General features: G+C 38.6%; 1 protein-coding gene across 1 annotated transcript in view; it reads right to left on the bottom strand.

Annotated features, from left to right (window-relative positions):
• Positions 1-15,431: 15,431 nt before the first annotated feature.
• Positions 15,432-23,553, bottom strand: part of RSRC1 (arginine and serine rich coiled-coil 1) — a 427,744-nt gene continuing 419,622 nt past the window's right edge. Inside the window, exons 9-10 of the mRNA XM_047875829.1 lie at positions 16,471-16,623; positions 15,432-15,798 (exon numbers count right to left, since the gene is read on the bottom strand). Coding sequence (XP_047731785.1) covers positions 15,706-15,798; positions 16,471-16,623 — 246 coding nt within the window. The 3' untranslated portion in view covers positions 15,432-15,705. The remainder of the gene's footprint in view (positions 15,799-16,470; positions 16,624-23,553) is intronic.

The raw sequence follows: 23,553 nt of genomic DNA, 5'->3' as shown, positions 1-23,553 counted from the left end.
AAAAACAAAATACCTGAGTAAGACAAACAGAACAAGCCTGTGGACTGGATCTGGCCCGCAGGCTTTGAGTCTGTGATCTAGTTACGGAGAGTGTGAGTTTTCATGGCATGAAAGGATACCTGAGCCCGGTAACATCCACATATTGTCTTCTGAACGTAACTCAGAACTGTGTTGACAGCAAGTCTTGTGCTGTGAGAGCTAAGTGTCCTGACTCCTCACAAAAGGCCTTTGTGAGTGGACACCAGTCACCACCACATCGCTGGCTACCCATATCTTAAAATACCAGGGCCATGAGGCAGTAGTTTCATTTCTGCAGGATCTTTAGATTGCAAACTAATATTTTCATCTGGTTTGCAAAAGTCCAGCATAAATTTATCAGGTTCTGGGTATTATATTAACTTTCTAATTCTGTGCAGTCTTTTTTTTAATTTTTTTTATTTTTAAATATATTTTTTAAGTTTTTATTTATTTTTGAGACAGAGAGAGACAGAGCGTGAGCAGGGAAGGGGCAGAGAGAGAGGGAGACACAGAATGTGAAGCAGGCTCCAGGCTCCAGCACAGAGCCCGACGCGGGGCTTGAACTCACAGACTGAGAGATCATGACCTGAGCCGAAGTCGGACGCTCAACCAACTGAGCCACCCAGGTGCCCCTCTAATTCTGTGCAGTCTTAAAGTGGTCCTGAAATCATCTTGCCTGTGCACTATTTACTTGTATTCCAATTTTCCCTTTTTTGAAGTCTATCCTCCCTGGATGGCTTTGGAAAAATCAGAATCTAACAATGTAGGTATTACAATTTCAAAAGCCCATTTATCCACATAAAAAGAATCTGTTAAACTAAATGGGATTGGATGCTTCCAAGATCACTTTTCCCTCTTAGTATTTGTCACTTGTTTACTTACATTTGTTCTGTCGCTAGCCAGGGTGTATAGGAGAGCCATAGGTTTTAAACAAAAAGCTTACTAGGCAGCATGGTTAGAATTTTGTTTCTTTTACTTCATTTTTTTTTTCCTTTCAGGCCTTAATATTCACACTGGGCATGTATCCTAGGTTCTTAGGGGAAAAATATTTAAGCACTGTTACTCGTTTCTTAGGGCTCTCATAACAGACTAACAGCAAACTGGTTGGCTTAAACAATAGAAATGTATTCTCTTACGGTTCTGGAGGTTAGAAGTCAAGCTGTCAGCAGGGCCATGTTCCGTCTAAAGGCTCTAGGGAAGAGTCCCTCCTTGCCTCTTTCCTCCTGGTTGACAGTGCTCAGTGTTCCTTGGCTTATCCCTGTATTGCATCGATTTCTGCCTCTGCCATTACATGGCCTTCTCCCCTGTATCTGGATCCAAATCTCTCTCTCCTTACAAGGACACCAGTCACTGGATTTAGGATCGAAACTAAGCCAGAATGACCTCATTTTAACTTGATTACATCTGCAAGGAGCCTATTTCCCAAAAGGGCACCACAGATTTGAAGTGGATGCGCATTTCGGGGAAACACTGTTCAACCCAGTGCATACGTCTATTAGTAATTTCTACAAAAATAATCAGAATAGGTACAAAACAAAATTCTTAAAATTAATCATTAAACACGACTTGAAATAAAAGCCAACAATGAGCTGGCAGCTTGAAAGTGCATACCTTCATAAAACTTTATGGTAGGCATTTTGGATATTAACGTGATTTCTTCCAATTTCTTCCTACCTTTTCCACCCTCATTATCTCTTTTGCTCTATTTTCTTCATTGAATTGTTAAAATTTCTCTTTTATCTTGCTGTATTTTATGAATTTTCATAGAACACCTGATGCTTTTCTGGAAGCAAGAATGGTAACAGTAAATAAAATAATAAAATAACCACTGTTAATTTGATGGTAGTGTTGAGATATTGGCCTCCATTTGAGAACAAACTCATTATGAGATGCTTTCTAACGTGATAAAATGCCAGTGTGGATCTCAGAGTGATGTCTCTAATTGCCTAGACCTTTTTGCATTAGGTATCTGCATGAGTTATAACTCCTTTGTGAAGATAAAAAGGCTGCTGCAAGAAATTGCCCCAGTGCTGTAAGAGCTGTCCGACTGGAGGGCATCTCAAATGAGATTAATGATGTCTGCCTTAATATAAGAAGATTTAGCATAACCAAGATTGTGGATTCTGCAGAAACCTGTCAGCACTCATTTATTTGGAATAAATATTATTTTTAATTAAAGTCCTAAGGTAGGTTATCCCTGAACTAATGAGATCTACAGTGATTTCCTTTGGGAATTAATTTTCTTTCTTAATTCTCAGTCATTTTGATGATTATGGTTCATTCACTCTTCCACATGGCAGTTTTATATGACATGCTGATTTCTAGCTAAAGGCACTAAATAACCCTGTATTTGTTTTCACATGGCACTCTCATTTTCTAATTATATTTATCATTTAACCCAAACCTTCTTATAGGTTTGTCTGTCCAACTTAGCTGTATATGGTGAGTTGGCTTTATAAAATAAGATCACTCACAAGAGAATAAAGCTTCATTCTAAGTGAAATGACAGGAAACATAAAAACGTAAAATAGCATTGCTATTTTAAACTTTTTTTTTTAATCGATTCTGGGTCTTTGCTAGGCACTGTGCTGAATGTTTTATACACATCAACTCTAATCCGCATAGGAACTCTGCAAGATAGGAATTACCATTTCTGTTTAATAGATCGTGAAACAGAGATTTAGGAAGCAGAGCAGAGATTTAACTCGATAGCTCATGTTCATAGCACCATGCCATGCAGCCTCAGTGGTGGCAACCACCCAGCTTTCGGCAGACCCGCATATAAACATCAGTGCTTTACCAGTATGTGGTTCAACCAGATTTTCAGTGACTCAACAGCATTGGTGTTCTGACTAGGCAAAAACCACCCCAAAACTGTGTGGTATAGAAGAGCCATTCTATGACACTCATAGATTCCATGGGTAAAGGAATTTAGACGGGGAAATGATGATGGCTAATCTCTGGACCCCAGTTAGGGTGATTCAGATGTTGGAGTTCACTTACAGGCGGGTTATTGACTGGTTGGGACTATGAACCAGAACACCAACCTGTGGACTCTCCATATTGCCCGGCTTTTCCCACAACAGGGCAGCTCCTGGGTAGTTGGTCATCTTATATGGCAGCTCAGGGCTCCAAGGGTGAGTATCCTGAGAATTAAGCATGGGCCTTTCCTAAACTAGACTTGGAAGTTATGCCGTGATACTTCTGATGCATTCTTTTGGTTAAAAGCAAGTCCCTAAGACTGACCCAGATTCAAGGAAGGGGACTTAGCCCCTCACTCCTCAATAGGAAATGTATCAAAGAATTTGCAGACATGTTTTTTTTTTTTTAATTTTTTTTTCAACGTTTTTCAACGTTTTTCAACGTCAGAGAGAGACAGAGCATGAACGGGGGAGGGGCAGAGAGAGAGGGAGACACAGAATCAGAAACAGGCTCCAGGCTCTGAGCCATCAGCCCAGAGCCTGACGTGGGGCTCGAACTCACGGACCGCGAGATCGTGACCTGGCTGAAGTCGGACGCTTAACCAACTGCGCCACCCAGGCGCCCCTGCAGACATGTTTTAAAGCCATCACAGTGGAAACAAATACTTTACTACATACTGCTATTTCTGGTTTACATGTTGGAGTTGGGGTTCTCATCTATTTCCCTTGTTGGACCCCATCCCCTTCTGTCAATTCACTTGGTTTCCAGACCTATAAGCAAGGGCATGCTTCAGGCAAATGGGCCTCTATTACTAGTTGGGGCCTCTGCCCCTAATTTCTACATGATCTGCTACCCCTGACACATTGACTGGGAAAGGGTAGAAGCATTAGTAGACCTGTTTTCAACCATTTCTTCTAAGGACAGTAAGAGGCAGACTGTGCCTCTCATTTACCTTAGATGGTTTCTCTTGGTTTCTCAGGAGCAAGAGAAGTATAAAAAATTCAAATTTATTGCTTCATTCACATGCAATCATGCAACTGGTTAATTCAATCTTTAGCAAATTAAAATACTTGTTGACAGGACTCTGCTGGTGAAGACAGAAATCACCGATAGAAGGTTGCTTGATAAATGTAGAATTAGAATTGAATTCAGCGTTTTCCATGTGCTTACAATATAAGATGAATGAAAGGGCTTTTCTTCCCCCCTCTAGAGGAGAAAAAGTTGAATAAAGACATGGAAACTACTTAAATGTAAAAGGAGGTGGTTGGGCACCAGAGTTAAATTGATGATTTGGTGCCTCCTTTCCCTGGACCCTCACCCAAGAGATCATTCCATTATGACATAAAGTCAAGCTGAAACATGCATGCCAGATCTCTCTTAAGGTGATACATTCAGGCTCAGAGAACTACTCTTAACTGATTAGTATTGGTCTGGAAGAAAGCTAAGGAGCAATAGTGATTAGGAATTCTTGGGCTCTAAATGCCACTTACTTCATATTTGAGATGTTTGCACATAAAGCTATTGCTGTTACTGCTTAATATAACTTCATGAAAAGGTATCTAGCCTTTGGAGAGCTGGGAAAGGGAACATGCCCTTCCCCGCCCCCAGCTGTGTTCCTTAAAATTGTTTTCTAAATTAATGGGAATTTGAATGTGTAGATGGTCTATGTAGCTGAGTTTTTTCAGGATTTTACTATATTTATATTATTTTCAGGTGTACAATACAGTGATTAACCAATTCTATACATTACTCAGTGCTCATCAGGACAAGCACCCTCCTTAATTCCCATCACCCATTTCATCCATCCTCCCACCCACCTCTCCTCTGGTAACCATCAGTTTGTTCTCTATAGTTAAGAGTCCATTTTAGGATCTTACTATATTTTTAAGGGAAATATTATCTTATGATTCATAATTATCAGAGTATTTTCTACTATGATGAGCTAACACACTACATTTCCTAATCTTTCTTGCACTAGGAAAGTAGTCATTTGATTAAGTTTTAGTTGGTATGGTATAAATTTTGAAGTTCTTTTAAGTTTTTAATTTAAATTTTAATTAATACACAGTGCAATATTGGTTTCAGGAATAGAATTCAGTGATTCATCATTTACAACACCCAGTGCTCATCACAACGAGTCCCCTTCTTAATATCCGTCACCTATCTAGCGCATCTTCCACCCACCTCCCTCCATCAACCCTCAGTTTGTTCTCTGTCATTAACAGTATCTTGTGGTGGGGCATCTGGGAGGCTCAGTTGGTTAAGCGTCCGGCCCTTGGTTTCGGCTCACGTCATGATCTCACGGTTTGTGAGTTCAAGACACGCATTAAGCCTGCTTGGGATTCTCTCTGCCTCTCCCTCTCTCTCTTCTCCTCCCCTGTACATGCTCTCCCTCTCTCTCAAAATAAATAAATAAACGTTAAAAAAAGGAGTCTCTTGTGGTTTGTTTCTGTCTCTCCTCTTACCCCCTTATGTTCATCTATTTTGTTTCTTAAGTAATCCATGTGAGTGAAATCATATGGTATTTGTCTTTCTCTGACTGACTTATTTTGCTTAGCATATACCGCCTCTTCTGTATTCATTTATAATTCATTGACCATTTGGGTTCTCTCCACAGTTTGGCTATTGTTGATAATGCTGCTATAAAAATTGGGGTACATGTACCCCTCGAATCTGTATTTTTGTGTCCTTTGGGTAAACACCTAAGAGTGCAAATGCTGGATTATAGGGTAGTTCTGTTTTTAGTTTTTTTTGAGGATCCTCCGTACTGTCCTCCAGAGTGGCTGTACCAATTTGCATTCCCACCAGCAGTGCAAGAAGGGTCCCCCTTTCTCCACATCCTCGCCGACACCTGGTGTTTCCTGTGTTGTTCATTTTAGCCATTCTGACTGGTGTGAGGTGGTATCTCGTTGTGGTTTTGATTTGTATTTCCCTGATGATGAGTGATGTTCAGCATTTTTTCATGTGTCGGTTGGCCATCTGGATATCTTCTTTGGAAAAGTGTCTATTCATGTCTTCCGCCCATTTCTTAAATGGGTTATTTGTTTTTTGGGTGCTGAGATTTGATAAATTCTTTATAGATTTTTGGATATCATTTGCAAATATATTCTCACGTTCTGTAGGCTGCCTTTTAGTTTTGTTAATTGTTTCCTTCGCTGTGCAGAAGCTTTTTATCTTGATGAGGTCCCAATGGTTCATGTTTGCTTTTGTTTTCCTTGCCTTTGGCAACCTGTCTAGTAAGAAGTTGCTCCAGCTGAAGGCAAAGAGGTTATTGCCTGTATTCTTCTCTAGGATTTTGATATTTTCCTGTCTCACATTTAGGCCTTTCATCCATTTTGAATTTATTTTTGTGTATGGTGTAAGAAAGTGGTCCAGTTTCATTCTTTTGCATGTCGCCATCCAGTTTTCCCAACATCATTTGTTGAAGAGACGTTTTTTTTCATTGGATATTCTTTCCTGCTTTGTCGAAGATTAGTTGACTCTACGGTTGTGGGCCAAGTCTCTTTTAACTTTAACTTCTTGGTCTTTTTAAAAGGGAGAGCGTATATCCTTTATGCTGCCTGGAATGTGGGCATGTGGAATGCGAGAATGTTGGATACAGCTTCAGCCTTGTTTGAAGCATGTGGTGGAAGCCATCTACTGAAGACGGTGGAACAAGAGCTCAAGTCCCTGACATATGAGTCCATCACAGCTGCCTTTAAATGTCCTTTACTTGAGAGAGAAACATTTTTCTTATTTGAGCCGGTTTGTTGTTGCTATTGCTGTTATGCTATTGTTATGAAACTGATATACTTAATTAGTCCTAATTAATACACTGCCCTTGAAGATAACTTTATCAGCTTTGGTCTCAGCAGGAAACAGATGACATACTAAAAAGAGTTTAATGAAGGTATTAAATACAGGGATGTGGGATGTGGGATGTGGGCAGGGTTAAGGGCCCCAATCAGGTGGTAGTAGCTACAGGAAACTGTTTCAGCCCCTGGGTCTGAAGGGATGAGAGGAAGGAGCTGTTAGTATAACACAGTGAGAGATGCACCTTTGGGAAAGGGGCTAGCCTACAAGAGCTGTGGCCTTAGGAAACCAGCCACAACTGAAACATGGCCCAGCAAAGGTATAGATTTTCTCTCCTCCTTCTTCTGAAGTCCTGCTGGTGCTTCCTATTGGCTGAACCCAACCAGAAGCTGGAGGGCAAGGGAAACTGGGTGATGCAGTCTGTAAAGTTTAGCCTCCTGGGACACTGTGAAGAATTATTTTGAAGAGAATATGGAAGGAACTAGCTACATAAAATGTATTCTGATTATAAAATTATTTTTAGTTCTTAAATTATTTGAAGAGAGTGATACAATCCTAATTTGCATAAAATCATCTAATTTGTTTACTTACTGCTGCTGTTATAGTTGAAATGCAAAATGTGCATATTCTGTGACAGCAATTTCACTTTTAGGAAATCTATGCAGCCATAAAAAAGAATGAGGCATGTCGGGACGCCTGGGTGGCTCAGTCGGTTGAGCATCTGACTGCGGCTCAGGTCATGATCTCTTGGTCTGTGAGTTCGAGCCCCACGTCGGGCACTGTGCTGACAGCTCGGAGCCTGGAGCCTGTTTCGGATTCTGTGTCTCCCTCTCTCCCTCCCCTGCTCATGATCTGTCTCTCTCTGTCTCTCAATAATAAATAAATGTTTAAAAAAAAAAAAAAGAATGAGGCATGTAGATATATTGCTTCAAAAAAGTTATTGACAGCATATCAGGGAAAAAAGTTAATTACAGACCAATCTGTTTTCATGGTCTGAAAAGAGAGCCCATGCACCAATATCTCCACAGAGATATATATTTTTAAACATACGGCAAGGTTGGGAAGGACTGTTAACAATGGTCACTTTGCAGGGAAAGACAAAGCAACGGCATAACAGGAGGGGCAGACATTTCTTTACATTAAAAAACTGGTTGCATACAGATGGCTTGACTTTCCTTTTGTGTTTTAAAAATTTTTTTTTAATGAAAAAAACTCACCAATCACAAAAATGTTGAACATATCACTTAAGAAAAATGTTAATTCTTTTTATTTACTTATTTATCTTGAGAGAGAGAATGTGAACAGGGGAGGGGCAGAGAGAGGGAGAGAGAGAATCCCAAGCAGGCTCCACACTGTCAGCACAGAGCCTGAGGTGGGGCTCGAACTCACAAACTGTGAGATCATGACCTGAGCTGAAATCAAGAGTTGGATGCTTAACTGACTGAGCCATCCAGGTGCCCTGTAAAAGGTTAATTCTTGATATAACTTTCACTATCTATATTCTTTTATCAAGCTGTTGCTTGTATTTATGCAAGGCTAGCAAATGAGCAGATTTAATAAATTGTACGAGACCATTTGCTACCAGGGTATATTAAATTATATAATTTATAGAAAACATACATGAAACTTGAGAAAATTTTTAAGTACTTAGAAACAGAATTAGTTTAGTAAAATAGTGGCCATTCATTTAATGTACACATTCCACATTTGAACTAGAATCCAATATTCAAACCCCCCAATAACATTTAAATATTAGATCATTTTTTTTGACTCCCAAAGTAAAAATACATTTTAATATCATGCTGTCTTTGCTGGTAAGAGGACAGACACTTTTTCCAGAGATTGTGAGAATTTTAAGGTAGCTTCTCAATAAAAATAATAAATAAAGAGATAAAAACATATTTTTATAACTCTTTAAAAATTTTTTTTTTTCAACGTTTATTTATTTTTGGGACAGAGAGAGACAGAGCATGAACGGGCGAGGGGCAGAGAGAGGGGGAGACACAGAATCGGAAACAGGCTCCAGGCTCCAAGCCATCAGCCCAGAGCCCGACGCGGGGCTCGAACTCACAGACCGCGAGATCGTGACCTGGCTGAAGTCGGACGCTCAACCGACTGCGCCACCCAGGCGCCCCTTTATAACTCTTTTAAAGCTAAGCTGTAAATGCCTTTCGAAGGGATTTAGAAATTAATTGAATAACGTCTCTTTGGAATTACATTGCACAGGTATTATTGCAAGATGAAAATGCTTTGAAATTGGAATTTCAAGTGAAGGACAACAAATAAAAATGGAGTCTCTGGTATTTTCTAGGCTGTGGTGAATGCTAACACATTTGTTCTTATTAATTATAAAGAAGGGAAGTTAAAAGTCTCTGAGCATCTTTTCTGAAAGTAGCCCACATGACCTTAAAACATAAGCTTGGTTGTAAGGAGAACAGTGTGAATGTGAATAGGGTTTCCCCTTGAATTGTTTTTGTGGAATAGCTATTAACACAGGACAGGCTGATTATGCTCTATGGTAGGTATACAAATTTTACTTTTAATTTTTTAATGTTTATTTATTTTTGAGAGGGGGGGGAGGGGCAGAGATAGAGGGAGACACAGAATCCGAAACAGGCTCCAGGCTGAGCTGTCAGCACAGAGCCCAACGTGGGGCTCGAACTCACGAACCCTGAGATCATGACCTGGCCTGAAGTCGGATGCTTAACTGACTGAGCCACCAGGCGTCCCTACAATTTCTTTTTAATGAAATAAACATGGAGAAAAGCATATTTATGGGAGATCATCATTTTAGATGCCTCTCCATTTTCACTTCACACATTGAGATTCCAGGTGATTCATATACACAGCATTTTGAGCAGAGTCATGCAGTGGAAGTGTGTTGGGCCCATATACACAGCATTTTGAAAAAGGTATTTTTCAAACTATTAATAAATTAGTTGCCATAGGAGTTATCTTCTCCAGGTCAGTTAGACTTACTACAGCAGAAAGAGAAAAGAGAAAAGCTACAGTGCTGCTAAATAAACAATCCAGTGACAGAATTTGCTTAAAAAAATCTACCTAATCTTTAAGAATAGTCATTCAGTCATTGTGCTGGCATTTGGAAAACATTTATTTATTTCTCAAGTATTTAAAATTCCAATTTCATTTTTCATTTTATGGCACAATTTTTGTGGAATAAGCACAGGCAGATAGACTGTGGTTATGGAGTTTATGGAAGACAAGGGATTTTAGCAGTTAATTTTTAAAAAAGACCAAGAAGGGAGCCTGCACTCTACTATGTCTTTTACACTGTGGGATTTAAGCCCAAGTACCATGTTGCAAGATGCTAAGAGAGGGTTAGGGTCAGTTCAGTTCATCATTCTGTCTGAGAGCTGTAGCAGGATCATTTTGCCATTCCTTCTCAAGATCTAAAAATAAAACGGTACATTGTTGAGTTTACGGTATTACTATATTGGTAGCCTTTATTTCTTGAACACTGGCCTTGCAAGGACAGCAATCATAGGAGCCAGCGGGTGGACCCTGAATGACCACATCCACATCATTTGCAATATCATTTAAGCAATAAAAAAATTAGACCAGAAAGTCTGGTGTAGGGTAGAACTAGTAAGATCCTTGCTTAAACTCTGCTCCATTTGTCAAAGTCCCAAATGCAACAGAAAGCACTTTCTACCTACTGATGACATTTTATTTTAGAATTTTTTTTACTGTGGTATAATAAACGTAACAATTACCATCTTAACCATTTTTACTTTTTTAAAATTTTTTTTTTCTTTTTTTTTAATGTTTGTTCATTTGTGAGAGAGAGAGAGAGAGAGAGAGAGAACAGGGGAACAGGGGAGGAGCAGAGAGAGAGGGAGACAGAATCAGAGGCAGGCTGCAGGCTCTGAGCTGTCAGCACAGGGCCCGACGCGGGGCTCGAACTCATGGAATGTGAGATCATGACCTGAGCTGAAGTCTGACGCTCAACCGACTGAGCCACCAAGGCGCCCCCATCTTAACCATTTTTAATTTTTTTTTTTTCTCAACGTTTATTTTTATTTTTGGGACAGAGAGAGACAGAGCATGAACGGGGGAGGGGCAGAGAGAGAGGGAGACACAGAATCGGAAACAGGCTCCAGGCTCTGAGCCATCAGCCCAGAGCCTGTCGCGGGGCTCGAACTCACGGACCTCGAGATCGTGACCTGGCTGAAGTCGGACGCTTAACCGACTGCGCCACCCAGGCGCCCCAACCATTTTTAAATGTACAGTTCAGTGGTACTAATACATTCACATTACTGTGAAACTATCACTACCATCCATCCCCATAATTCTTTTCCTCTTTTTAATTTTTTAAGATTTTTTTAAAAAAAGTAATCCTTCCACCCAACGTGGGACTCAAACTTACAACCGGAGATGAAGAGTTGCATGCTGTACTGACTGAGCCAGTCAGGCACCCCTCTTTTCACCTTGTGAAACTGAAATTCTTTACCCATTAAATAATAGCTCATTTCCCCCTCCCTCAGCCTGGGCAACTACCATTATGCCTTCTGTCTTTATGATCTTAACTACTCTGAGTATCTCATAAAAGTGGAACCATACAGTGTTTGTCTTTTTGTGATTGGGTTATTTTACTGAACATAATGTCCTCAAGGGTCATCCATGTTGTAGTATATTGTGGAATTTCCTTCCTCCTTTTAAGTTAGTTACCATATAGTGTTATATTATTTTCAAGCATACAATATACTGATTCAACAGTTCTATACATTTCAGTGCTCATCACGACAAGGGCACTCCTTAGTCCCCATCACCTATTTCACCCATCTGGTAACCATCAGCTTGTTCTCTGTAATTAAGAGTCTATTTCCTGGTTTGTCTCTTTTTTTCCCCCTTTGCCCATTGTTTTTTTTTTTTTTTTTTCCTTTTTTAAGCTTATTTATTCATTTTGTGTGTGAGAGAGAAATAGCACGGTGTGAGCGAGGGAGGGGCAGAGAGAGGGAGAATCCCAAGTAGACTCAGGGCTGTCAGTACAGAACTCGATGTGGGGTTCGAACTCATGAACCTTGAGATCATGACCTGAGCTGAAATCAAGAGTTGGACTGCCACCCAGATGCCTCTCCATTGTTTTGTTTCTTAAATCCCACGTATGAGTGAGCTCATACGGTATTTGTCTTTCTCTGACTTATTTCACTCAAACTTTCCTTCCTCTTTAAGGCCAAGTAACATTCCATTGTATATATAGGCCACATTTTACTTATCCATTCATCTATCCATGGACACTTGGGTTTCTTTCATGTTTTAGCTATTGTGAATAATGCTATTATGAACATGGGTGTGCAAGCATCTCTTTGAGACCCTACTTTCAATTCTTTTGGTATAGAATTTTTGATTGATTAATTGTACTGGCTCCAAATAAATAGCTGGAGTCATTTAATGTTTATTTTTTTGAGAGAGAGAGAGAGAGAGAGAGAGAGCGAGCAGGGGAGGGGCCAAGAGAGGAGACACAGAATCCAAAGCAGTCTCCAGGCTCAGAGCTGTCAACACAGGGCCTGACACGGGGCTCGAACTCATGAACGGTGAGATCATGACCTGAGCCGAAGTTGGATACTTAACCAACTGAGCCACCCAGGTGCCCCAATAGCCTGATTCATTTAAATAGCCAGACTATTAAATAGACTGCTCATTCAACATGGACAAATCTATTCTTCCTTCATTGGAAAGTATTTATTGAAAGACTTCTTTGTGTCAGGAATGGGCTAGATGCTGGGATCCAATGATAGTAAAAATAACTTGGAAATACAGATGATAGAGCATTTTCTTTGACTTAGAAAAAAACCCCCATGAATTAAATATATTGATCAACATCTATCCCTATGATAAAAGGTGAAGATGATTAGAGAATTCACAGTGTTCTTTCTTACCTCCATTTGTACTCCTGTTCTGCTGTAAAGACTCAAATATTTTCTTTTTTAAGTTTATTCATTTATTTTTGAGAGAGAGAGAGAGAGAGAGAGAGAGAGAGAGAGAGAGAGAGAGAGAGAACCCAAGCAGGCCCTGTGCTGTCAGAGCAGAGCCCAGCATGGGGCTCAATCTCGTGATGGTGAGAGCATGACATGAGCTGAAACCAAGAGGCAGTTGCTTAACTGAGTCACCCAGGCACCCCTCAAATATTTTCTGGAGAGGCAGGGCCACTTGGGTCTTTCGTGAGAGAGATTCTTCCCTGCATTAGCACTGTGATGGTTCCCAGCCTTCTAGATCAACTATTAGGAAGATGGAGGGGGGTGGCTGTGAGTTCTTGTGGCTCCAGGAGCTATCTTGTTTTTCAAGTCTTTGTCAGTTGGGATTTCTTCCATGAAGTCTTCTTTAATTTTCTAACTTGGAGTAATTTCTCTTTCGACTGCAACCATGCCCTCTCCTCTGCCACTAAGTATTCTATTAGTTATATCATATTACATGTCTGGGCTTCATAACTAAGCCTTGAGGAGGCAGGATCCCCACTAGATTCACGTGTGTATACCCAACTGCATGCACTGTGCCCAGTGCAAACTAGGTATTCAAAAAAAGATTAACGAATAAGTGGGTAAATTTGACTGAAGAAGACCTGAGGTCCCTCCAGTAAGTAGATGGCAGGTCGTTAACTGCAGAGCAAGTAGGATTTCCTGTGTTCTTGGCAGGGAGGGAGGGGATGGAATCCATTGGCTGTGGCATTTAAAGCGCATACATGTGGAGTACATGGATGTTGAGGTGTAGCTTTTGCACCATAACATGCAACTATTTGTTCCGTATTTCATGAAGATGGCTACCATGCCAAAGTGTTATTTTGACAAAATAGTATACTTTTTCTATAAAGGGCATTCTTTTATGTTATTTTACTGAAAACCCAAAGAAAGCAGGTCCACTATTAGCATCCTCATTTTAATGTGAGGATGCTGAAGTGCAGCAGGTGAGTGACTTAGTGTTCTTATTCCATTTTCCCTGAGGATGCAGTCAGAAATGAAAAACCAACTTATATTACTAGCACTCATCATTTTGTATGAAATCAACGCTTCAAGAAACACTGAGGTCTCATGTTAAGTCCAAATTGTTATCATTAGTCAAGTGACATGAAAGGGATTATTCTGTTTTATAGACTCATTATATTAGGATATTAAAGAAAGCCAGGATGCATCACCTAGCTTGAGTATGGTGATATATTTGATAGTAGTCTCTGAGGTCTTTCTCATTAAATTTGATTTGGCTTGTGTGGTAATATTGTAGGCTTCAACAGGAATGTAAGTAAATGAAGTTAATAATATATTAAAATGAATCATACTGGCAATCAGGAAAGAGGGGAATAGTCATTGAGTTCCTGCAGGGACCAAAGTTTAGTTAATTAAAAAAAAAACTTGATTCTTTATCTCTGTATTTAGCTTTAAAATACAAATCAATTGTAATTTAAACTTCTGTATTTGGGCTACTTGCCACAAAGGAACACTGGTGTTAAACATAATTAAAGTATATAATAATATTTTCACTATATTACTGGTAAGGAACATTAGGCATACTGAGAAAAAAATGCCTAGTCCAGGCTCTCTGGAGAATAACTAGTGGCCCAAATGACAACCCAGAGTCTTGCCTAGACCACTAAGGTATACTTTCCAAAAGGATGTACTTTTACTGTTTACAAGTTATGCAAAGAATGAAATACAAAATATTTCAAAAATTGTAAGCTCTTTTTTAGTCACTAAAAACGTGCCTATCTATATTAAAAACCACACAAACTTTAGTTTATGCTGGGCACTTTTACTGAGAGCTAAAAAGAAAAAAAAAAAAACCCAGGCATCTATTTTAGAATGTGAACCATTCTTGTATGAAAACAAGTATTTTGTCATCAGTCTATTTTCCAGACCTTTTGCACCTGGAATCTTAATATTTAAAAAAAATTTTTAACAGGAATTAGAATTGTAGTAGTCTCAGAAATATAACAAAGATGGCTTTAAACTGTCCTAAATATTGGCAATCTTCTCCCAAACACTTTGCGTGTGTATCTTGTATTCTGAGGTATAGTCTCCAGAGAGACTAAATTAGAGTGAGACCAGACAACAGAACAAAATAGAAAGGAAATATTCATGGCAGTTGTTGAAAACTAGTTTTGTAAGGCAAGGCCTAGAGAATCTTATCTCTGGCATGTTTAGCACGGACTGCATAGTTGATTTTCATTCAGCTACTAGAGAAAGGTATTCTACAATGACAGACAGCCTTATCAAAATTACAATTAGCTGGCTTCCTCTGCAGGGAACAGCAGTTGGTTAAGTAAGGCCTAAATGAGAGCTCTTTTTCAGTTTCCTCAGAAATGATTTCCCCATCTTGGGTATTTGGTCAACTGAGGAGGTTTAGCATGAACATATGATTTCTAGAAGAATGAGCTGGGATCTGCTAACATGTTTAAAAAGGAATACTTCGTAAATGCTGATCTCTAAGCAAAAATCATTATTTGTCAAGAATTTAAAAAAAATGTTTTTCTTTTAAGATTAAAATGCTCATTCTGCTTAGATTGGTTAGAGTGCTTTTTATTCTGCCTAAATTTTTATAATAAGGTGAAATAAAAGATTCAAAAATGGTTTCATAATACATGGAAGATGAAATCTCATATGTATAGGATATAGTTTGATTCTTACATATGCAAAATTGTGTTCTTACATGACGACTGGTATCTTCCAAATTGTACTCAGAAACACTACTATGTACCATTTATTTTTATTATCACTGATATTTTTAAGATTAGCTTTATTAACAGTATGACATTTTCATGCATTGTTAAATTTCACACTAGTTTTAATATTCGCAATGTTTAAGTTCAAATCAACAAATATTCAAGCCTACGTGAGAAAAAAATGAAATGGTATTACCTTTTAATATAATCAGCTAACTGCTTTTTAAGAGTAAAACGTTAATACTGGGATTTTAAAACCTAAATTTCCAATGTTACTGTCAATTCAACCATATGTATTTCACTTAGGCCACAGGACTGCCCATTAGCCTTTCTTGTCGGAGAGCAATTAATCTCTTGAACCACTTTTCCTCAGCATCAGCTTTCTCAATAAATAGCTAAAAAAGGAAAAGAAAAAGGAAAAATGTTATAGTTTGCCAATAACTTGGATTTGACCTTACATAACATGAATCATAGAAAACATCTTTATAGAATACATCTTTTAGCGCAAGTTTTGGCTACTTCTCAGTTTAACAATTGCCTTCTCAATTGAAGATATTCTATCTGGAGTTAATGTTCAGAAAGTCTTGGAGTAAAAGGACTAATATCAGCATCATGTGTTAACAATTTTACACCTTATTTTGTGAAGTGTATTTCCTATACCCTTTATCAGAGACACAGTGGAATGATACCACTTCAGAGTAGACAGAAAAATATGTGTGTCAGTGACATGTTCACAGTCAATGAACCAACTGGAGCTGAACCAGAATTAGATATTTTAGTGCCAGATTAAAAAGAAAACAAAAATCTTTTTTTTTTTTTTTTTTTTGCTTATTTTTGTTAAGCACAGAAAGAATACTTCTAAAAGTCAGACAACATGATTTGGGCCACACCAGATTCAATGTCACTGCTCTAAGGGATGGGGGTTAGCTGTTTATTTGTAACGAATAGGAACATATGAATCCTTTTCTTCCAATGGTCTTCTTGTCATCAGCAAAAAAGGACAACAGTTTGAATTAATTTCAGTCAACTAGATTTCAATTGACATTCTTACGATTTAAGGCTCTTACATTTGGATGGGCCAGAGAATTGTCATCTTGGTACTTGATGGTAGTGGGGATGCTGCTAGGGTCTATTTCTTTTTCAGTACTGGGTGGATCAGCAACTACTGATGCTGGTCCTGATGCTGCAGTTGTGTGCTTCACGTCACCAGCTTCCACCGACTGAAACATAAAGTATGTTATTAATTAGATCACAACACACAATTAAAATTTTGCTTTAATAATATCTCAGATTTTGAATTGTAATTGTTCGTTTAGTCTCCTTTGAGATAAAGCACAAAAAGACCCTAGGTTATTGAATAAGAAACAATTAGTCATAAAATAAGCAGATATAAAAACATTGAGAGAATGTTTATCATTTTTTATGATCAGCATACTTTTCTTAAGAAATTGGTACTTTGAGTCCATACTATGGAAAAATATATTTCATAAAACTAAATTCTATTAGTTAAAACAAGCTTGTGACAAATCTCCAGCATTTAGTTGGCCTCTTCAGATATAAAAAAGAAATTCAAAGGTTATTTTGTTTTTGCTTTTTAAATAACAGCCTCAGTGAGATATATTTCACATATCACTATTCATATAACTCTTAGCATATCCACAGGGTTTTGTAACCAACACCATAAGCAACTTCAGAATATTTTCATCATCCTCCCAAAAAACCACATACCCATTAGCAGTCACTGCTCCCCACTTCTCCCAGCCTTCCCATCCCTATGCAAAACTAATCTACTTTCTGTCACTATGGATTTGCCTATTCTGGATACCTCATATAAAAGAAGTCATAAAATATGTGGTTTTGTTTTCTGTGACCAGCTTCTTTCATTTATTATTATTTTTTAAATTTATTTTTGACAGAGAGGGAGAGAGAGAGCGAGAGAGCAAGCACAAGCAGGGGAGGAGGCAGAGAGAAAGAGGGAGACACAGACTCTGAAGCAGGCTCCAAGCTCTAAGCACAGAGTCTGATGCAGGGCTTGAACTCACAAACCATGAGATTATGACCCGAGCCAAAGTCGGACGCTTAACCGACTGAGTCACCCAGACACCCCAGCTTCTTTTACTCAGCACGTTTTCAAGGTTCATCCATGTAAGGTTCAGTATATGTCAGGACGTCATTCCTTTTTATTGCTGAATGATACTCCATTATGGAATATTAGGTGCCAGGCATTGTGCTCAATGCTGGGCACGTGAAGACTAATAAATCGTTGCTGCTGCCTAGAAGGAGCCAGCAGTGTTATGCTTTCTCAGGTTAATTCCAGCACACCCCTCCCTGAGAAAGGAGGACAGGGAAGTGGTTGATTAGCAGCAAGTCTGCAGGGATAACATGAAATAGACTAGATGAGAAGTTGGAATTGAAGTTAAAGTACTGGTTCCGTATGTGTAGTTTTTGAACTTCCATTTTCTTTATTTTAGCTACTACTGAACATCCACTTTTCTAAAAAAAAATTTTTTTTTTAACATTTATTTATTTTTGAGACAGAGAGAGACAGAGCATGAACGGGGGAGGGGCAGAGAGAGAGGGAGACACAGAATCCGAAACAGGCTCCAGGCTCTGAGCTGTCAGCACAGAGCCCGACGCGGGGCTTGAACTCACGGACCGCGAGATCATGACCTGAGCTGAAGTCGGACGCTTAACCGACTGAGCCACCCAGGCGCCCCTGAACATCCACTTTTTTAAATGAAGGGTAAAACAAACGTCACCAGGAAAGACATCTAGAAAATGAAATCTACATGGATTAATCCTTTCTTAGGATGATTTATCTTAGAACTGGTTATCCATCTATTTAGTACTTATTGAGTGCTAATAATTGTTAAGCACTGGGTACCAAGGGACAGTAAAATAGATATGGTCCCTGCCCCAACTAGAGATTATATTTTGTGAATGGGACCGGCCAACAGATTATAAACAAATCAAAATAAAAATCAATACATAATCACAAATTGTAACAAGGGACATAGAGATACTTAGACAAATAACTGTTAAATTTGACTTAGAAGTTGTCTTCTTATACTATGAGGCCAATATTCCCCCCTTCCCCCCCAGGTGTCAAACATTTCTATGTCTCCAACATACCGGGCCCATGAGGCCTTGTGGTATTATACTCACCCTTTATAAAACTGAGGACATATAACAGTAAAGCCCAACATTCTGTATAGGGCAAAGTGGGAAGAATGCTAATCCAATGAGGTCCAGATATCATTTTTTGGTAGTCTATGCTGCCATGCAGAGAACAGAAGAGCATGCAATTCTGTATATCTTAGTCATGCTTCTATTTAGCCAGGAGGCTGGCAGTGTTGAACTGCCTTGAAAATAGTGAAGTGCTGTTACTTTAGTTGTCAAAGATGTGGATTGCACATATTCAGGTGGCAGAGATAACATCCTATTTATAAAAATGAAATAATTTCTCATTCTGTATCTACCTATAGAACATTAAGGTTTTCTTTTGAGAAGTGCTTATACACATTTAAGGTACAGTTTTCAGAGGTTAGGATGAGAGCATGGAAGTTGTTATTATTATTTAATAATTAGTAATTAAAAATGTATGACAAGGATCATTAATTGCTTCTTTATTTGAGGAAAACTGAGAAAAATGCGACTTAAAGAAAAATCCACAACACGGTCACTATCAATATCCGGCTTTGATTAGCACTGCCACCTGGTGGTTCAGCTTGGAAAACCTGGCTTAAAATGCACCTCAAGTAAAAGAATAAATGACCCAGCTGCTTAGGGTTATTTACCCTCTTTCTGAACATAGGTGAATATCTGTTAGCTACAAAAATTTTAGGGTTGAATAACTGGCAATAGGCTTATTTGGGACACAAACTGCATCTTGGTTCCAGAAGTTGATTATATAGTGGGAGCTATCAGATTATCTACTCACACAAGAGATACATGATTGCAGAGAGTTAAACTAGTTAAATCGATATGTGTTGACGGAGACACAATGTCTAGCATGTTATTGTAATAGCCACTTTTATAGTAACAGCTCCCTAGATTAATCAGTACAATTAACACAGCTAAGAGACTCTATCAACTGAAGGGGGTTTTAGTATAGAGAAACCTTTTTTTTCAGACATACAAACTTTATACCAGTATGTGTAGAACTGTCCAGGAGAGAAAGATGTTGAAACTTGGGTCATGAGTAATTTAGTCCTCAGGAGAGTTAGTCTTTGCTATGCATCAGGGATAGCCCGTATCTCCCCATGATTTGGATAAAATAGTCCTCCTGATAATTTACCTCCCTTTGCTAAGTAATCTCCTGATAAATAATTCAGCTTCTTGGGCATCCTGAATCCCTACCTTATATTGCAGACACAGATATTTTAGAAACTGGAAAGGGATATCATTTTCTAAACTAATAAATTGGCTCTCTGTTTTATATTACAGTTGAGTGTAAATTTATTCATTGTTGGCCCAGCAATTCTTTTCTGATCATTTTGAAATGCAGTGACTAATAAAAATCTGGTGTTGGATATAGTCTAATACTTTAGACTGTACATTCATCAAGGTAAATGCCATCTTGTTTTTTTAGCATATGTTCCAGTTAGTGAATGCACGCTTTCTTTATACTTCAATAGAAAAAATGCACTGAATTCATAATTATGAGAGACACTGGATTAGTAAAAACAAACACAGGCTCTGGAGCTGAATAAATATTGTTTGGATGCTCCTTCTTGTCATTTATTAGCACTTTGACTGTGGGTTATAAAGTTTGCTGAGCCTCAGCTTACTCAGCTGTAAATAAAGGTTACTGGTATATTAGACAAATCACATATGGTAAATGTCTAGCATTAAAGATAGCCATTATTATTTTAGTTACTTTAGATTATTTAAATATAAAAAACAAAGTGGGGCTACAATACACCATTGTTTTCCATCATTTTCTTATTAGTGCTTTAATGTTTCCCAATGCTGTGCTGAAACAAATTGGCCCAAAGCTGATGTGTGTATACTAAACCAGTAAGTTTAGTAAACTGTAAAGCTGCGAAGTAATTTTTTAACCAGTTGCTTAGTAATACAATAGGTCACCAAGCCTCAAATGAGAATTTTAGGATCTACAGACCATAAAAAAAATTATGTAAAACAATCTGTGACTGAACCAAAATGAGAACCCTTGCATCTCCAATTTCTTTTAAGGAAGCCACAGACAAATGCAGCCCTCAGCATTCAGTAAGGGGAAGAGGTGGAAGCAGGAACAGGGAGAAGAGCAGTAACACTTCCATTTCTGGAATGCTTCCTATGTGCCAGGCGCTTGGTTGTTTTATGTAAAGTATCTTGCTTATCCTTATAAAAACTTCTGGCAGGGGTATTATCTTTCTTTCAAGATCTTTTTTTTTAGTCAATTACACATCCAGCTCTTGATCTTGGCTCAGGTCCATGATCTCATGGTTTGTGGGATCGAGCCCCACATTGGGATCTGCGCTGACAGCATGGAGCCTGCTTGGGACTTTCTTTCTCCTTCACTCTCTGCCCCTCCCCCACTTGTTCTCTATCTCTCAAAATAAATTTAAAATTAAAAAAAAAAAAGATATGAGAGTCATGAGTTTATCATATGGTTTAAGGACACAGCCAGTAAATGGCAGAATCAGACCTGACCCTACATCTGTCTGACCTTATATCGCATGCTTTTGACCACTGCTTCCTAATTGCTAAACCTGAGATTTATTATAATTTGGTTTTAATTTTAGAGGAAAGAAAGAAAATATTTTAACTGAATATATTTTTAAGTGGCACAACTCACAGTGCTGGATCAATAATAATTTCTAGGCTGCTTTTGCTTCTCTGTCATACTTATCCAATCTAGAACTATTCAGTTCTAGGCTTTCCCTTCCAGAATTGATTTTACTTCTTTGTGTGAATTACTGTTAAGGGCCACTTCTTCTAAAAGCCAGTTGGAACCATAGATGGATTTCTTCCATACAAATTCATGAATGGTCCTTATGTTCCTTATGAGAGGTCTCTATTTCATCTGAATCCTCTCTAACAGTGGCATCTGAATTAGAAGTACAAGAAAAGCTGTATTAAAGCTGAGAGAAAATTCCAGCTCATCACTAAAAACTAAAGCAACAGAAATTAATTATTAAAATAATTAATAATGGTGGTCCCTTTGATCAGAGATGTAGGTGAAATTCCTTTCTATTGGTCCCATGGAAAGCCATTTAGCTATATAGGGTTTTGTTGGAGATTTAGGAAGAAGAGCTTTTCTCTTGGATTTAGCCAGTTATCTTAACATTAATAACCTTAAGATGTTAAGGGAAATAATCTTTTAAAACTTTCCTAGGGGAGGGGCGCCTGGGTGGCTCAGTTGGTTAAGTGTCCGACTTCGGCTCAGGTCATGACTTTGTGGTTCATGGGTTTGAGCCCCGTGTAGGGTTCTGTGCTGACAGCTCAGAGTCTGAAGCCTGCTTCAGATTCTGTGTCTCCTTCTCTGCCCCTCCCTTGCTCACGCTCTGTCTTTCTCTGTCTCTCAAAAATAAATAAATGTAAAAAAAAAAAATGTTTTAAAACTTTCTTAGCGGATACAGTGAGGTGAAAGCATTACAGATTCTGGAATTGAAATATACAGATATTAATACATTTATACCTTTCAAAAGACTTTAAAGGTAAAACCAGATGTCTAAAGATTTTCTGTGTTTCTCAGCAAGAGGTCTGCCTTACTGGTGAGCATGGATACTTGGAGAAAATCAGGGGCATATTAAGAAATGTAATTGGGGGGCGCCTGGGTGGCGCAGTCGGTTAAGCGTCCGACTTCAGCCAGGTCACGATCTCGCGGTCCGTGAGTTCGAGCCCCGCATCGGGCTCTGGGCTGATGGCTCAGAGCCTGGAGCCTGTTTCTGATTCTGTGTCTCCCTCTCTCTCTGCCCCTCCCCCGTTCATGCTCTGTCTCTCTCTGTCCCCCAAAAAATAAATAGACGTTGAAAAAAAAAATTAAAAATAAAAAAAAAGAAATGTAACTGGGGTAAGATGTTTATACTTAAAAAAGACTGAGCAACTACAGTAGAAGTTTTTAAGCACTATGCTTAGTTTACAGAATGTACTTAAATGTCAAATAATTTAGATGTTATAAAATGCTATTTAAAAATAAGCACTTATTGGATCAAGAACCATGTTAAGTATTTGATAATCATCATATTTACTCCTCAACAAATCCAACAGGTAGGTATTATTAGTTCTATTTTATGAATTTGGAAATTGAGGCCCAAAGAGGTTGAGAAGCTCACTGAAGATCATGGCAAGAAGTGTGGAAGTTAAGATTCAAACTTAGATCTCTTGGAGTTCAAAGCTCACCCTCTTTACACTACATCAGGTATACTTCTTCTTCTTTTTCTTCTTCTTTTTTTAATCTTTATTTTTTTGAGAGGCAGAGAGACAGAGTGCAAGTGGGGGAGGAACAAAGGGGGAGGGAGACACAGAATCTGAAGCAGGCTCCAGGCTCTGAGCTGTCTACACAGAGCCTGACGCGGGGCTCAAACTCATGAACCACAAGTTCATGACCTGAGCTGAAGTCTGATGCTCAACTGACTGAGCCACCCAGACGCCCTTATCAGGTATACTTCTGATCAATATCCTTGCTCATTGCTGATTTTGCTTGTTATTGGAAGAGCTACTAGTATCTTGGAGGAAAAAAATGGAAGTAAAAATAAGTTTATTATATTAATAATTAGTACCAAAGAGAAAAAGTTGTTTAGAGGAAAACTTGGTGTATTAACTAGAGAGGAATGAGTATTTCCACAGAAAGAAAATGCTAGGTTATCTTGAGTCCAGTCAGAGCTGGGAAGTCAGGATGAACTTCAGAAAGCAAATACTAGGAAACAAAATAAATTACAATTCTATGAGGACATGTGAATGACCTTTATATGTAAGATATTAAAGAGTAAGATAGTAAATAAAATGAGCAACTATATTTATGGATGTCCATTGTAGAGTTCCACCATTTTTTAGGAGTTATGGTGGCAAATTATAAAAAGTTCAAATGAAATTCAGGAAACAACAAGGCAAGGACCACAGAATAACCAGGGCTGTCTACTGCTATGCACCAGGCGCCAGTGCTCAAGTCACTTCTCCAGGATGAATTATTTTAAAAAGTATAC

This window comes from Prionailurus viverrinus, chromosome C2, assembly GCF_022837055.1.
Source record: "Prionailurus viverrinus isolate Anna chromosome C2, UM_Priviv_1.0, whole genome shotgun sequence".
NCBI classification, from domain to species: Eukaryota; Metazoa; Chordata; class Mammalia; order Carnivora; family Felidae; genus Prionailurus; species Prionailurus viverrinus.
This window is presented reverse-complemented; position numbering and strand designations above follow the sequence as displayed.